This window comes from Hippopotamus amphibius, chromosome 2, assembly GCF_030028045.1.
Source record: "Hippopotamus amphibius kiboko isolate mHipAmp2 chromosome 2, mHipAmp2.hap2, whole genome shotgun sequence".
Taxonomy (NCBI): domain Eukaryota; kingdom Metazoa; phylum Chordata; class Mammalia; order Artiodactyla; family Hippopotamidae; genus Hippopotamus; species Hippopotamus amphibius.
Window position 1 is genome coordinate 183366593 of NC_080187.1, and position 18296 is coordinate 183384888.

Below are 18296 nucleotides of genomic sequence, written 5' to 3' on the forward strand. Positions count from 1 at the left end.
CTTACTGTATCCATGTTTATTTGTTTTCTGGCTTTGCCTTATGAGGTATGGGTAAATTCCATCCTTAAACCAATAGAGTATATACAAAAAGCAATCACCGTAAGTAACAGTAACATTCATAGTTCCTATATGATTTAGGAAGTCAGTTGCTTAGATGACATATTTGTTGGATTTGTGGAATAAAAGAACAAAACAACAAATGAGTCATATTAAAAACACAGCAATGAGATATGACCCCCCCCCAAATGTGGGACCCAAAAGGATACAAATTCATATTTTACTAACGTCACTGTCATTTATTGAATCCTTTTCAATGTCCAGTTCTGTTTCTAAAAACAATGAAAAAGGAAGACAGGAGTGAAGCACATACAATTCACAGCTACATCTTCTGACCCATAAATAAGGGCACTGGGTAAGCAACATGATTGCATGTTGCGGAGAAGCTTTAGAAACGTTAATGGAGTAAGAATTGTCTTTGAAAAGTTGGGTCAAACTCTATAGGTAACACCTTTTGGAGAGTGATTGTACCTTTGGTCAAAAACAGATGACTAAAGAGACAGATCAAATTTGGAAGAAATCCTAAAAAAAATATACATATAAATTATCAAATTATTTTGTGAAGAGAAGGCCAACGCCTTATAATAAGCAGGACTTGAGTTTCACGTGGGCTAACCATGAATGTAGATACTGGCCAATTTTAGTTTTAATATGAACAAGTAGAATAAAAAAAATTATGAGTAGGTTAAAGGTCTGGCTTTGAGGTCCATTAAAACAAAAGGGACTGGCTGAGTGAGATAGAATCTTTTTCCTTTGTTGATCTTTCTCTCTCATTCTAGAAACATCTATCTAGGGTATCATAGTCATATATAAGTATAAACGGCCAAATCATTTTATGGTATCTAGGTGAAGAATCAGGAACTAGAAGGTGTTAGTAACAGTTATAAAATTTCAAAAACTGATCTGAAAGAATTCTTTGAAACATACCATTCATTCTCAGAGCAGCTCAACGTGTGAAGCTTTGGGAGGGAATTCTAATTCACTTTTAACTAACAGAACAAATGTAATTGAAAATATCTGAGAACAGGAGCTTTTTTTCCAGGCACGCTCCATATTCATTCCAAGACTGACCTTCGAATCAGGCTGTACTAAAATACAGGAGTTAAAATTGTGCCATCAGGGTGATAGTTTTTTCCTTCTATAGGAGTTTACTGTCATGCGCTTCAGAGAACTGGATTGAATGGCAATAAACTTTAGGTCCTCTGGGAATTTACAATAAAGGTGGTGCCAGTAGTTTTCCTGGGGAGTCATAAGTAGAAAAATCTCAAATTTTAAGGTCCTAAATTCATTCTTGAAATGAATTAGCTCTTGCTCTTTTACGCTATTTATTCTCTATGTTGTTCTGGGGCAAACACTCAGGTCTAGAAGGAACTTTAAAATAAAAACACTTATTATTTTTTAATAACATTTCTTTCCCTATCAGGGCAACCTTTCTTTTTTTTATCCGGAGCTTTCATGTTGAATATATTATACAAATTCAGCTTGCCAGTTCTTTTGTTTGTTTATTTATTTATTGGCTGTGTTGGGTCTTCATTGCTGCCCACAGGCTTTCTCTAGTTGTGGCGACTGGGGGCTACTCTCCATTGTGGTGCACGGGCTCCTCACTGTGGTGGCTTCTCTTGTTGCAGAGCACGGGCTCTAGGTGCGTGGGCTTCCGTAATTGCAGCACATGGGCTCAATAGTTGTGGCTCACGGGCTCCAGAGTGCAGGCTCAATAGTTGTGGCACACAGGCTTAGCTGCTCTGTGACATGTGGTATCTTCCTGGGGCAGGGATTGAACCCATGTCCCCTGCATTGGCAGGAGGATTCTTAACCACTGCACCACCTAGGAAGTCCCCAGCTTGCCACTTCTTATTAGAGGTAACTTCAGTTGACTTGCTATGGAATGGTGTCACCTCTTTCAATGGTAAAATTCATTACTTAAGATCATTCTGTTTTCCTTCCCTTCTTTTAAACTCTTGTAACATAAAGGTTCACTATGCCCCAAATACCATTTGCAGAAACACTTTATAAAGCCATGAGCTTTCTCTCCACCATCTCTCTCCCTCTCCCCTTCTCTCCATCTTTCCCTCTCTCCCTCCCTCTCCCTCTCTCACACACACGTACACATACATGTCAAATACCAGAAGCACATGGGTTTAGACAGCCCAACTCCTCTGAAAGGCTTTTGGCAAAAATGGCTCCCCTCCATCACCACTGCAAATCTCTATCCATATCACCTCTCTCCTCTGACTGTTCTAACCCAAACCCTACAACACACACATCATTCCTACGGGAGTCCAAAATCATGACTTTTAACCTCTGCTGGCACCCCACAGAAAAACTCTTTGCCTAGAGACAACTACCCTGTAGCACATTAACATCAGCAAGAACCATGGCTATTTTAATACAAATAAAAAGAAGGCTAGAAAAGGAAATTAACTATCGATTCTTCTGAAAACAATAGCTATAGAAGTCTTCACTTTAAAACGTCAAGGAAATTTGATGTAAGCATCACTAATATTATCCAATATCAGTAGATGAGAACACTAAAACAAAAAATAATAATGCTACATATGTTATTACAAATTTCATTAAATGTAGCACAATAGTCAGCTCATCTTTTTTGAATGAGAAATAAATTGGCTGAGAAACAAAAAAAAAAAAAGAAGAAGGAAACTGGACTTCTAGATGTAATGCCAATTCATCCTATGGAGAATTGACATAAAATGTTCTCATGAATCCAGGTTACTGACTTGTAACTAACAAACCCCCTTTCTTAAAATAGTACCAGGGTTGTTGTTTTTTTTTTAAGTAGCTGATCTTTATTTGCTGCATTCTAAAAGGCAAACTCTGAAAGAAGATAACAAACTAAACGTAATATATGAAATAATTCAAACGTCTGCTTATGAAAAGTATCATTACTAATAAGATAGTAAGGATAGCCTAACAGCGCTTTGTTTAGAAAATTCATTTCTCTTCACGGCAAGTTGTACTTACTTAGCAGGCATTAGAGAGGAGGAAAGAAGGGAAATCAGGAGCAAAACTACAATTCCCGGTGGTCAAATCTGTCTAAATCACGATAAAGCAGTAACGTATAAAATCAAATACGAAATAATCATAGCGCTTCAACTAATTTTACCATAGCACACATACATAAAATGTTGGTTTCTATAATGTATCCCTGATGTTGCAAATTTAGCAATAAAAAACAATTTTCCCAGGAATTTCAGTGAAGAAAAACCATTGAACAATTATGCTCCAAGTCTCAAAAATATCAAGGAAATGTGATACAGAAAGAGAGAATGCTCTATAATGCATTCATTGAATTCAGAGAATTTGGGGAAAAAATGTGATTTAACTTAATTTACCAACTTTCTTAAAAGTACACCCCAGCAAGTCTTTGCTTAAGATTCTTTACATTCTTCTGCCATATCTTCAGTTTCCTGTTCATCTGCACATTAAAAAGAATAACCAAATTTGTCAGAAATCTGTGCATAATTAAGAAAAAGTATCAGCCAATAAAACATTAAATCATTTTACACATAAGACAGCAATCACATTCTCATTTAACATTTATTGGACAGTCACCACAAGCTGCATACAAAATTTACAAGAAAAAGTGAAAGATAAGGTGCTTGCTTTCACTGAGCTTATAGCTGAGGGAGAGCTTTTTTGGGTTTTGAGCTAAAATTGTTATGAATTTGGAGACAAGCATCAAAATTAATTTTTTATTTTTAATTAAAAAAAATTTTTTTTCATTTATTTATTTTTGCTTTGTACTAAGTTTCCAGGAAGCAGGGTGAAACCAAAAGTAAATGTAAATGTTACAGTTAGGGTAGATAAGAACTGATCATCTTTTATTTCTTTAATGTGAGAAACAAATTGTGACACTAACAGAAATGGAATGAAAATATTCTTCTAAGTGAGAAGGTTATCAGAAAAGGCAGAATTGACAACAGCACCAAATAAAAGAAGAAAATAAAAGAGAACCAGGAGAAACTGGAACTCTCCCACACTGCTGGTGGGAATGTAAATGGTGCGCCTGCTTGGGGAAAGTCTGGCAATTCCTCAAAAGGTTACCACAGACCCAGCAACTCTACTCTGCGGTACATGCCCAAGAGAAATGAGAATACACATCCACCCAAAACCCTGCAAACCAAGATTCATAGCAGAATTACATATAACAGCCAAAAAGTAGGAACAATGCAAATGTTCATCAACTGATGAATAAAGAAAATGTGGTAAATCCACACAAAAGAATATTATTCAACAATAAAAAAGTACTGATACATGCTACAACACAGATGAATCTTGAAAACATTATACTAAGAAGCCAGACGCAAAAGGCCACATGTAGTATGATTTCATTTATATGAAGTGTCAGACTAGGCAACCTCCTAGGGCTGGGAGTTTGGGGGAAAGTGGGGAGTGACTGCGAGGGGGTACAGTGTTTTTCTCTGGGGTAAGGACACTGACATAAAATTGATAGTGGTGACGGATGCACAATCCTGTGAATATAGGAAAACCCACTGAACTGTATGGTATTGTTGAATCACAGTGGCCCCAAAAAGGTTATGTCCACATCCTAACCCCTGTACCTATGAAACTTATCTTACTTGGGAAAAGGGACTTTGAGATGTAATTAATTAAGGATCTTGAGATAAGAGCATCCTGGATTATCCAGGTGGGCCCTGTATTTATTAACAAATGTCCTTATGCGAGAAAAGCAGAGGGAGATTTGAGACACACGCAGAGAGAGAAAAAAGGCCATATGAAGACAGGGTCAGAGACTGCAGTGATGCGCCACAAAGCAACAAAGCCAAAGAATGTCAACATCCTGAGAAAGTGGAAGAAACAAGGACGCATCCTTCCCTAGAGGTTCCAAGCAGAATGTGGCCTTGCTGACACTTGATTTCAGACTTCAGGCCTCCACAACTATGAGATGATAAACTTCTGTTGTGATCATTTGTTGTGGCAACCATAGGAAACTTTATCACAGGTATTTAAAATAGATGTCAATACAATAAAGCTGTTATTTTAAAAGTCAACCTTGGGACTTCCCTTGTGGCGCAGTGGTTAAGAATCCACCTGCCAATGCAGGGGACACGGGTTCAATCCATGATCCGGGAAGATCTCACTGGAGCAACTAAGCCCATGTGCCACAACTACTGAGCCTGTGTGCTGCAACTACTGAAGCCTGCACGCCTAGAGCCTGTGCTCACAACAAGAGAAGCCACCACAATAAGCCTGTGCACTGCAGCAAAGAGTAGCCCCCTCTTACCATAACTGGAGAAAAACCTGCGCACAGCAACAAAGACTCAACGCAGCCAAAAAAAAAATCAACCTAATAATTAAGGGTAAATGATTTGGAGTTTCAGAGAGTAAAGTGAGAAATGTAGTGATAGTGTCAACGCATGGAGAGGAAACATTAAACAGGATGTGGAGGAAGGTGGGATGGGTGAGAAGTGCACCTCAGTATCCCACACATGAGGTGAGGAATAAGACCACAGCCCCATGCCGTCATAAGTGCTAGTCCTTCTGTCTAGAGTGTTTTCCCTCTTGCCCACCCAGTAAATGACCACTCATCCTTGGAGGCTCAATTCAAATGCTACCTCCCCATCTCTCCAGTGTTCATCATTCCCTCCAGTGTTGCCAAATACTTTGTCCAGAAGCTCTTATATTCTACTTGTCCCACTATGCTGCTTAAGTGCCTGCCTTCATCAACAGCCTATGAAATAATTCAGAGCAGTGATCACATCCTACTCACCTGATAACCTAGGAACAGCTTAATGAATGAATACAATGGAGCCGTGGAGCAGTGGTTTTAATCACAGCTACATAACAGAATCACCCAGACCCCATCCTCAGAAACGGACTTTAAAAAATACAGATGCCCAGAGCCAACCCCCTAGAAATCCATTTAATTCTGGAATGTAACTAAGGCATTAATTTGTTTTTAAATCTCACCAGGTGAATCTAATGTGCAGTCAGAGGTAAGAAGCACTAAGGGATGGACTCAGTATAGCTTAACATGCCAGGTGGGGCTGAGGCAGATGCCAAGGAGAGAAGTCTGAAAATCAAAAGTACACAAGCACAGATGACCCCACACTGGCTGTGTGTCTCCAAATAAAATATTTAGCATGAAAGAATAGAGAACTTAAGCTAGGACATGCTTACTCTCAGTGGCTAAGAGGAAGGTTACCCACAAGAAAGACAACAGGGATGGCTGGGGAGATAGGAAGACAATCTAGAGAAGGTAGTTACCTTCATTAAAATGAAATTCAAGAAGATAAAGCAGGGGCTGAGTAGATGGGAAAGAAGATACTTTCTGACATTATTTTCACCACCACCACCACGTATGCTAGTATTTTTTATAATCCTAAAATAGAGAGACTAGTAAACCTAATTCAGATCTTCTCGCACTTTACTGTGCATACAAATCACCTGCGGGGGGCATCCTGTTAACATGCAGACTCTGATACAGTAGGTCTGGGACTCTGCAGCTCCAACAAGCTCCCAGGTGATGCCAATACTGCTGGTCCATGGATATAGTCCACAGTCATGATCTTCAGTAATCTTTTCATTTTACTCAATTTGAATGAAACAATGGAATCAAAAGTTCCCAATATCTGATAAAGTGATAAGTTCATTACAATTAAATAACAAAACTCTCCAACATGACATTGTTCATTTTATACTACTAAACAAAATAGTAGAGAAAGTGGTATTTTATAGTAGAGAAGATAATCAGATGCAAATATTCATATGAAAAGTCCACCCCAAGAAGAAGCGAATTAAAGAAAATTAGTTGAAAGTAACCTGAAAAGATAAATTCTTCAAATATAAATTTACTATATACTAAGCTCTTATATAAAACAGGAATTAGCACTGGGAATTTCTAATATGGCAGCTCTGATATTTTGATCAAAGAAACTTTGGAGGATTGACTAAGTTACTAAGAGCACCTGAGAAGCAATCAGTAGCCTTGGAAAAGTAATTTAACAAATAATAACTAGGAGGCCTGAAGGCACACACTGCTTGAAAGAGAACTCCATCAAAGCAATGATAAGTTAAACATTTCCATAAGAGCAGGACAAAATATTTTTTAGTGGGAAAAAAAAAATCAGCTAGTAGTAGTATTATTTTCAGAATCTCATTGTTCCACTGCAAACCTGTATGACTACAGTACAACAGTGAAAACTTTCTCAAATCAATAGTTCCCTTCAAACTGTTCAGGTGGTATAAGTAATGATATACCGTAACACACACCTCCTTCAAACCACTGCAGCATCTGCCCAAAAGTCAGTCTACCTGCAACCATGCTTCATCGAGCAAGTTATAATCAGATCCTTTGATGGACAGAATTTCAACATGAAATACATTTGGATTGTAAAGTTGTCAATGTTTAGAACTTGTTCTATCTGAGGACACAATTAGCTTTCTTATATCTAAACCGAATGCCATATTTCTCAAATATGCATAGCAAAATCTTGTGGTTTGTATTAACTTGACAGACTGAACACTCTATAAACACTCTGATTTCAGTAAGTCTGGCTAGTGCCTTGGACATAGGTATAAAACAGACAAGCAAATAATTTCCCAGAATCTCTATATTCACCCTGGTTAGGAATATGCTATGGTGGTTTACAACAGTGCTTCTCAAACATCACTGTAAGTATCACGCATCTCATTAAAGAGGAAAATTCTGATTCAGGAGATTTGAGGTGGGACCTTAGGCCCTGTATTTCTAACGAGCTCCCCGTGATTGGACAACATTCTAAGCAGCAAAGCTTTATAACACAGGATGGAAATCATATGGTCCCAAAGGACCAAGCACATGAAGTAGAGAGGGCAAGATGGGGGCCATGTTTTCCAGGACAGTACATGCTCCTTCTAAAGGGAACATCTGCTATTCAGCTCTCCTCCCCAGTGGAAGACTTTCTGATTTGTTAAGAAAAGTCAGAAATCCAGGCTTTTATGAGAAATCTCCTGTTGAAATGTTAAATACTACATAGGCCAACCAAGTCCAGTCACTGAGCTAATCATTCTATGTGGATTTTCTCATTTGATCCTTATCACAAACCTAGAGGGTAAGTGCTAAAGCCATCTTACCTTACAGATAAGGGCACCCAGATGGCAAGGAGAGAGCGATTAAGTACTTGCATAAGATCATCTGCTAAAAGCCAAGCAAGAATTCAAACCCAGGTCTGTCTCACCCACAGCCCACGCTCCTAACACTAGGCCAGGTCATGCTGGTGGGTGGGTGAACAAGACATCTCTGCCCATCTAGGTTCTAGCCTCGAATCCTGCTGCTTAACTGGATTTTGTTAACTTTGTCCTTTGGGCAATTAATTTGCTCCTTGGTTTTATGTTCTCAGTTTCGATTTAGAGTGGCTAACCATCTCAGTTTGCCAGGGACTGAGGGTTTTAGAAGACAAGGGACATTCAGTATAAAACCAGGACGCTCCTGAGCAAACCAAGACAGTTGATCACCCTAATTTTCATTTAGGGATGTTATTTTAAAGACAAACTTATCTGACTTATTGTTGCATCTGTTATAGAAATTTTTAAGAATATTATTCACTAAATGGGTCCTACGGGAAATTCTACTTTGTTTTCCTTGAAGAATTAGGAAATACATTCCTATCCCCCATCTTTACTATGTGACTGACTTTGTGTCCCTTTTTGACTTACTCTATTTTTGTTATTTGTTAATCATATTTTCCTCTTTGTTATATGAACTTCTCTTGATAAGCAGCTCAAATGCTTGTTGGGAAAAAAAGAATACTGTAAATGCATAGATGCCTTTTTGATTATCTCGAAAGCAATTCAGCATAAGATACTAAGATACTAGACTAACCACAGTCCTGAAGCACCAGGGTACTTGGCAGTGTCTCCCAGGTTGATGGGACCAAAGACCACTTACTCTCCTCACATTTCCATGTGGAGGAACTTACACTGGGAACACATTCAGCTTCACTCCCCCCACCCCCTCTCTTTCCATGGGAAGAACAGTTCTCTGATTGGTGAGTTCAGGGGAAGAAATATTATGCTCAGCTCACTTCTCCCTCCTAGGGGGTCAGCATCCCCTGCCCAGGGTGTTCCTTTGCTCCTCTGTACTACGGCTCCACGTGGACACGTCTCCATGGGTGAGGCCTGAGTATTTTCACCTCTGCCAGTGACTGGGTGTGTAAGTTTATTTTGAGGGTGTAGCGTTAGGAAGACCATTTGGCTGCCTACCCAGGTAACAACAGTCCCCTACATTTCATCAACAATAAAGTCAACCTCCCTGATCTCCTTTTGTCAGAATCCATCCATCTCTCAATTGGTTTGATAGGGTGGGGCAGAGAAGGTTACTATTTACTGATCTCCTGAAACCCCAACAGTGAGTACAGCACTGAATTTACTGGACCTTGTATCCAGAAAGTCAAATAACAGTAGTTAGCACTGAGCTTAAAGCACAAATATGAAAAAAAGTACTTCAGCGGGAGGGATCAAGGTGACAGAGTAAAAGGACATGAAGCTCACCTTCTCCCACAAACACATCAAAAACACATCTACATGTGAAACATTTCTCTCTGAAAACTGGCAGAAGGACTCCTACACAACCAAGGATGTAAGAAGGATACACACAGAATCAGGTAGGAAAGGAAGAAAAGCAATCAGGTTGGGATCTGTGCCCCTGGAAGAGGACTTGGAGGAAAAGGGCGGTTACATGGGCGGACACCTGCCCTGGGGAGTGAGCAGTTCAAGCCACAAATTGGGCACCCCAGTCTGGGGTCCTACACAGGGGAGACAAGCCCCCTTGGCTGGCTGGAGGACCACTGGGACAAACAGAAGGGCTGTGGGAAGCCTGGACTCTGCCCCTGAGGAGTGTATGTGCACCGGCGAGCCCCTAGGCAGGGTGGAGAGACATCTGCTCAGAGCAGCCAGATTTCCCACCACTGCCTCGCCATGTGCCCCAGCCCAGTCTCCAGCCCTGCTCACTCCACACCACAGCATGGCACGGGATCTGAGGCACCCATGACCAAAAAACACTCGAACGTGGGACACAGAGGCAACGCAGCCCCAAGGTGGAGCCTGGGTGTGGCGGTGGTGGCCATTGCTGGCATTTACTCAAGTGGCACCTCAGAAGCCACTCAGATCTCGACAGCAGTCGCTCCACCACAGCACACCTCCTGATACACATCAAAAGGCCACATGACTCCTGCTAGCTTTGCAGAGTGGTAGGGGCTGGGAGCAATGATCAACTGTGAAGGACAAAGGGGACTTGCACCTGAGGCTGCATCTGAGCAAAGATGTGGGTGGCTCCACAAGCATCACATCAGACCTCTGTCTGTGCATTGGCCCCACTTACTTCAGCACTCCCCTCCTCCGGGGCAAGGGTTCCAGTACAGGGAGAGGGAAAAACACACACTTAAAGGGAGCAGAGCCAGCTCAGGCCAGATCCCCAGGGCTTCTGCTCCAGCAACTTGAGATCAGACCCCACCCCTAACAGGTCAGTGAGAGCCACTGAGCAGAGAGGAAATCCTACTTCACATCCAGCACCAGTTCTAGCCCCTATATCTACAGCCCTACCCCTACCAAGGGGATAGCTGCCAGAAAGCCCTAAGGAAAAATATGACTTGGGTGACCTCAAATCCAGCTCTCCCATCCAAGGCAATGATACATGCAGGCTGTATAGGGATGCTCCCACATAATAACACCTCTTTAAGACCACAATCAGTAACTGTTGTACCTAAATTCACAGAATCAGAGAAAGTCAAGCAAAATGAAAAAGCAGAGGAACTACTCTCAATTGGAAGACAAGACAAAAACCCTGAGAAAATAAATAATAAAATAGAAATAAACAATTTACCAGATAAAGAATTCAAGACATTGGTAATAATAATGTTAACTGAATTAGGGGAAAGGATTGAGATAAACAGTGAACATTTTAGCAAGGAACTAGAAAATATTAAAAAGACCCAATCAGAAATGAATGATTCAATAGCTGAAATAAAAAGCACACTAGAAGGAATGAACAGCAGATTGATTAAGTGATACAGAAGAATGGATAAGTGATCTGGAAGATAAAATAATGGAAATCAACCAATCAAAACAGCAGAAAGAAAAATTAATTTTAAAAAATAAAAGGAATTTAAGAGATCCCTGAGATAACATTAAGTATACCTACATTCACATTATAGGAGTCCCAAAAGGAGAAGAGAGAGAGAAGGGGATTGAAAATGGATTTAAGGAACTTACGGCCAAAAACTTCCCAAAACTGAAGGAGGAAACAGATATCCAAGTAGAGGAAGCTCAGAGAGTCCCAAACAAGATGAACCCAAACAGACTCACATCAAGACATATCATAATTAAAATGACAGAAGTTAAAGAAAGAATTCTAAAGGCAGCAAGAGAAAAACAAAGAGCTATATACAAGGGAATTCCCATAAGGCCATCAGCTGATTTCTCTGCAGAAGCTTTGCAGGCCAGAAGGGAGTGGCATGATATATTCAAAGTGCTGAAAGGGAAAAACCTGCAACCTAGGATACTCTACTCAGCAAGATTACCATTTAGAATAGGAGAGATAAAGAACTTCTCAGATAAGCAAAAACTAAAAGAACTCAGCAATAACCTACCCTAAAAAATGTTCAAGGGTCTCCTGTAAGTGGAAAAGAAGAAAGAATCTATAGGAAAGGGAAAATCCCACTAGGAAAGGCAAATATACAGCAAGGATTGAGGATCAACCACTTCAAAAAACTATATATATTAAAAGAAAAAATATTGTAAAAGCAACAATAACTACAATAAACAGACAAGGGATGCATGAAGATATAAAATATGACATCAAAGACACAAAATGTGACAGAGGGAGTGAAAAATGTAGATCTTTTAGAATGTGTTTGAACTTAAATGACAACCAGTTTCAAACAAGTAGATATAATTATTCATCAACATATATGAACCCCCATGGTAACCACAAATCAAAAACTTACAATAGATACACAAAAACTAAAAAGAGAATTCTAAAGGCAGCAAGAAAAAAAAAAAAAAAAGAGCTGTATACAAAGGCCATCAGCTGATTTCTCTGCAGAAGCATTGCAGGACAGAAGGGAGTGGTATAATACATGTGGCACATATGATACAATAGACCAGTTGGATTTAATAGGTGTCTACAGGACAGTACATCCCAAAACAGCAGAATACACATTCTTTTCAAGTGCACATGAAACATTCTCCAGGATAGGTCACATGCTAGGCCACAGAGCAAGTCTCAACAAATTTAAGATCATAGAAATTATATCAAGCATTTTCCCAACCACAACAGTATGAAACTAGAAATTGATTACAAAAAGGAAAATGGGAAAAGAACAAACACATGACTACTAAACACCATGCTATTAAAAAAATCAATGAGGCAATAAAGAAATCAAAGAGGAAATCAGAAAATACCTCAAGACAAATGAACATGGAAACACAACATTCCAAAATCTATGAGATGCAGCAAAAGTAGTTCCAAGAGGGAATTTCATAGAGATACAGGCCTTCATCAAAAAACAAGAAAAATCTCAAATAAACAACATAACCTACCACCTAAAAGAATTAGAAAAAAGAGAACAAACAAGCCCAAAGTCAGCAGAAGGAAGGATACAATAAAGATCAAAGAGAAAATAAATAGACACAACAGAAAATATCAATGAAAACAGGAGCTGTGTTTTTTTAATAATATTTATTTACTTATTTTTAAATTATTGGCTGTGTTGGGTCTTTGTTGCTGCATGTGGGCTTTCTGTAGTTGCGGAGAGTGGGTGCTTCTCTTGTTGAGAAGTGTGGGGTCTAGGCTCACAGGCTTCAGTAGTTGTGGAGCATGGGCTCAGTAGTTGTTGCTTGCAGGCTCTAGAGTGCAGGCTCAGTAGTTGTGGTGCATGGGCTTAGCTGCTCGGCAGCATGTGGGATCTTCCTGGACCAGGGCTCAAACCCATGTTCCCTGCATTGCCAGGCAGATTCTTAACCACCATGCCACCAGGGAAGCCAAAGAGCTGTTTTTTTAGTAAAGGTAAACAAAATTGATAAACCTTTATCCACACTCACTAAAAAAAGAAGAGAGGACCCAAATAAAATAAGAAATGAAAAAGAGGAAAAGCACCTGATACCACAGAGAAACAAAAAATCAGAAGAGAATACAATGAACAATTATATGCCAACAAATTGGACTATCTAAAAGAAATGGACAAATTTCTAGAAACATACAGCCTGCAAAGACTGACTCACAAAGAAACACACAATTTGAACAGATGTATCACTAGTAGTGAAATTGAATGTGTAATTTAAAAAAAAGTCCCAGTAAACAAAAGTCCAGGACCAAACAGCTTCATGGGTAGATTCTACCAAACATATAAAGAAGAACTAATACTTGTTCTTATCAAACTATTCCAAAAAAATTGAAGAGGATAAAACACTTTCAAATTCATTCTACAAGGTCCCCATTACCCTGATACCAAAACCAGACAAAGACACTACAAAAAAAGAAAATTATAGGCCAATATCTTTGATAAACATAGATGTAAAATATCTTCAGTGAAATATTATCAAACCAAATCCAACAATGTACAAAAAAGATTAAACACCATGATCAAGTAGGATTTATCCCAGGGATTCAAGGATGGTTCAATATCTGCAAATCACCACACTAGTGGTGAAACACCACACTAACAAAAGATAAAATTACATGATTATATTGAGACACAGAAAAAGCATGTGACAAAAATTCATCATTCACTCATGGAAAAACTCATCCAAATGGCTCTAGAGGGAACATATCTCAACATAATAAAGGCCATTTATAACAAACCCACAGCTAACATCATACTCAACAGAGAAAAGTTGAAAGCCTTTCCTCTAAATTCAAGAACAAGGCAAGGATGCCCACTCTTGACACCTCTATTTAACCCAGTACTGGAAGTACTAGCCACAGCAAACAGACAATAAAAAGAAATAAAAGGCACCCAAATTGAAAGGGAAGAAATAAAAACTGTCACTATTTGCAGATAACATGATACTTTAATATAGAAAACCCTAAAGTCTCTAACCCAAAACCATTAGAACCAATAAATGAATTCAGCAAGGTAGCAGGATACAAGATTAATAAACAGAAATCTGTTGCTTTTCCATACACTAATAATGCACTATCAGAAAAAGGAAGTTTTCCCTTTTTAAAGCAACCTCTTTTAAAATCACGTCAAAAAGAATAAAATACCTAGAAATAAACTTAACCAAGGAGGCTGAAGACGTATACTCTGAAAACAATAAAACATTGATAAGTGATATTGAAGATGATACAAAGAAATGGAAAAATATCCTGTGCTCTTGGATTAGAAGAATTAATATTGTTAAAAGGTCCATACTACCCAGAGCAATCTACAGATTTGATGTAATCCATATCAGAATACCCATGACATTTCATAGAACCAGAACAAATAATCCTAAAATTCACATGGTACCACAAAAGACCCCAAATTGCCAAAGAAATCTTGAGAAAAAAGAACAAAGCAGGAGGCACCACCCGCCCAGACTTCAACCTATACTACAAAACTACAGTAATCAAAACAGCATGGTACTGGCCCCAAAACAGGCACATAGATCAAAGGAACAGAACAGGGAGCCCAGAAATAAAACCACGTGCTTATGTTCAATTAATCTACGACCTAGGAAGCAAGAATATACAATGGAGAAAAGACAGTCCCTTCAATAAGTGGTGCTGGAGAAACTGGGCAGTTACACAAACATGAAAAATGAGATTACAACATTTCCTCACACCATATACAAAATTAAACTCAAAATAGATTAAAGACCTAAATTTGAGACCCGAAACCATAAAACTCCTAGAAGACAGCATAGGCATAACATTCTTTGACATAAATTGTAGCAAAAAAATTTTTGGACCTGTCTCCTAAGGCAAAAGAAACAAAAGCAAAAATAAACAAATGGGAGCTAATTAAACCTAAAAGCTTTTGCACAACAAAGGAAACCATCAACAGAACAAAAAGACAACCTACAGAATGGGAGAAAATATTTGCAAATGATACGACTGACAAAAGGTTAATATCCAAAATACATAAACAGTTCATACAACTCAATATCAAAAAACAATCCAATCAAAAAATGAGTGGAAGATCTGAATAGACATTTTTCCAAACCTCTTTGCAGATGTCTTACAGGCACATGAAAAGATGTTCAACATCACTAATTAGCAGAGAAATGCAAATTAAAACAAAATGGGATATCACCTTACACCTGTCAGAGTGGCTATCATCAAAAAGTCTACAAATAACAAATGTTGGAGAGGATGTGGAGAAAAGGAAACCCTTATACTCTGTTGGTGCTAATGTAAATTGGTGCAGTCACCATTGAAAATAGTATGGCGGTTCCTCAAAAAAGTAAAAATAGGGACTTCCCGGGTGGTCCAGAGATAAAGAATCTGCCTTCCAATGCAGGGGATGTGGGTTTGATCCCTGGTCAGGGAACTAAGATACCACATGCCGAGGGGTAACTAAGCCTGTGCACCACAACTACTGAACTCGCGTGCCTGAACTAGAGAGCCTGCATGCTGCAAACTACAGAGCCCATGCACTCTGGAACCTACACGCCACAACTACAGAGCCCACATGCTCTGGAGCCTGTGTGCCGCAACTAAAGAAGAGAAAACCCACATGCCACAACTACAGAGAAGCCTGCATACCAAATGAAGAGCTCTCGTGCCTCAACAAAGATCTCACATGCCACAACTAAGACCCATTGTAGCCAAAAACAAATAATAAAATATAAATAAATAAATAAAAATAAATAAATAATAAATAAAATAAATACCTTTCTTTAAAAAAACTAAAAATAGAACTACCAAATGACCCAGCAATTCCACTCCTGGGTCTATACCTAGAAAAAATGAAAACACTAATTCAAAGATACATGTACCCCAATGTTCATAACAGCACTATTTACAATAGCCAAAATATGGAAGCCACCCAAGTGTCTATCAACAGACAAATGGATAAGAAGTGGTATAAATATACATGCAATGGAATATTACTCAACCATAAAAAAGAATGAAATTCTGCCATTTGCAGCAGTGTGGATGGACCTAGAGACTATTATGCTTAGTGAAATAAGTCAGACAAAGAAAGACAAATAGTGGGTGATATCACTTATATGTGGAATCTAAAAAATAATACAAATGAATGTATACAGCAAAACAGAAAGTGACTCACAGATACAGAAAACAAACTAGTGGTTACCAGAGGGGAAAGGGAAACAGGGAGGGGCAAGTTAGAGCTATGGGATTAATAAATACAAACTGTAATGTATAAAATAGATAAGCTACAAGGATATATTGTGTAGCACAGGGAATTACAGCTATTATTTTGTAATAACTAGTAATGAAGTATGATCTGTAAAAATTCTCAATCACTATGCTGTACACCTGAAACCAATATAATGCTGTAAATCAACTATACTTTCCAAAAAAATGAGGTACCTCACACTAGATACTTTTAAAACAAATCCTTATTTTCAATACTGCAAATGAAACTGGTCCCCAATGTTATTAGGTTTGGTTCCTTTTGAAGTTTTACCTGACTCTGCCTTTTAGAAGCAGAATTTTGATATTCGTAACAGACCTCACTCAGTTCATCAAGGAAAAGAAAACAACATATCAATAATATTTGCTATTTAAAGATAAAATGATAAATGGTTCTTCTTATTTTCTTCCTGTCTGCTTACAGAAATCTCATCTGAATCATATTCACACATATCTGTTTCCTGAGAAAGAGAGGGAATACAATGTAACAGCTGAACACACTGTAATTTCTCATTACAATTACATCTTTAAAGGGCTTTTTGCTAAGAAAACTGGTTTAGCATTTGGTTCTGGTATTCACTTCTGCATAAAGTACATAATGTCCAATTTAGTATTTTAGAATAAACTTATTAGCAAGTTATTTTAATAACTGTAAATGCTGAGGTTAGCAAAAGAAAAACTCTAGCTTCAGATAGGCTGATGTGCACTCAATAATGTAGGACCTATTTCTTAAGGTTAATTATGTAATAAACAGAAAGTAAAATATGGTTCATATATTCACATCTATGCCATCTTAACCCTCCATACTCACAGGGTCATTTTAATCAAACATTAGAATTATCTAGTGCCTTCAGAGGCATGTTTTCTGAAATTATAGGTAAGCCACCATAGTGTCCTTCCATTAAGTCACATTAAGTTCTAGTTCATTCCATCTTCCCATGTTCTACTCAGTGACAAATATACATCAGTGACTACCATTCACACTGAAGTAAAGTCATATCTTAGCAAAATGCTGTTCTAAACCCCTCCACACTGATTCCATGGGAATAAGACCCCATATACAATAAATCATTACACCCAACTGAGTAAGTTTGATTACAGAAGACAAAGAGGAAATACAGCTACTTTGTTTCTAATAAAAACCTTTGTCCAAAAAGAAAGAAAATACACTGCAATTTTAAAGTAGAACAAAGTTCTCACAGTGTATTTATTAAATGAAGATCTTGGTAGGAGAAGACAGACCACACCCATTTACTTGAATTGCATGTTGTAAGTGAACTCTGCTGCTAGGTAAAAACCATATAGCTTGTGGAATTTCACTAAAAGAAAAAAAAAGTTTCAAATCTTTATACAGAATGTGAGGCTTGCATTATTCCTAAGCGATATCACCTGCTTTCATTTGTAATGCAAAGAATAAATGCGAACCATATTTTCAGTGCATTATTCTAAAACTGGATAATTTAAATTCTTTCATTTATTAAACAGACACTTGATTTAAGGCAGCACTTTCAACACCATAGATGTAACAATGAATCAGAAGATAGGTCCCCTGTCCTCAAAAAGGTTACATAATTCTAAGGAAGAGAAGGTGTGGGTGTGTGCATAGCGATGTCAGGACAGTGTCTGTAAACGATGTGCTAGGGGACCAATATCCTGGGACATTCAGAAGTGAAGTAAAACTTTTAAAAGAGAGGACCAGGGAAGGTTACATTCAGGGAGGATGGGGTTAGAATTCAGCTACTGTTGGAGGGATGCCTGCACGGGCCTGAGAAGAAAGGGGCCTGAGCAACATGGGGAAGCAATGAGAATCCTGGGCCCAGGTTAGCTATAACCTGAACAGCATGCAGGGCACTAGATATTGATTTCGAAGAAAACTGCCAGTCAGATTGTGGAGGCCTTGAACAGCAAGTGAAGGAAT

General features: G+C 38.5%; 1 protein-coding gene across 1 annotated transcript in view; it reads right to left on the minus strand.

The window, feature by feature from the left end:
* Positions 1–91: 91 nt before the first annotated feature.
* FSIP1 (fibrous sheath interacting protein 1) overlaps positions 92–18296 on the minus strand; it is a 187464-nt gene continuing 169259 nt past the window's right edge. The window contains exon 12 of the mRNA XM_057721625.1: positions 92–329. Coding sequence (XP_057577608.1) covers positions 271–329 — 59 coding nt within the window. The 3' untranslated portion in view covers positions 92–270. The remainder of the gene's footprint in view (positions 330–18296) is intronic.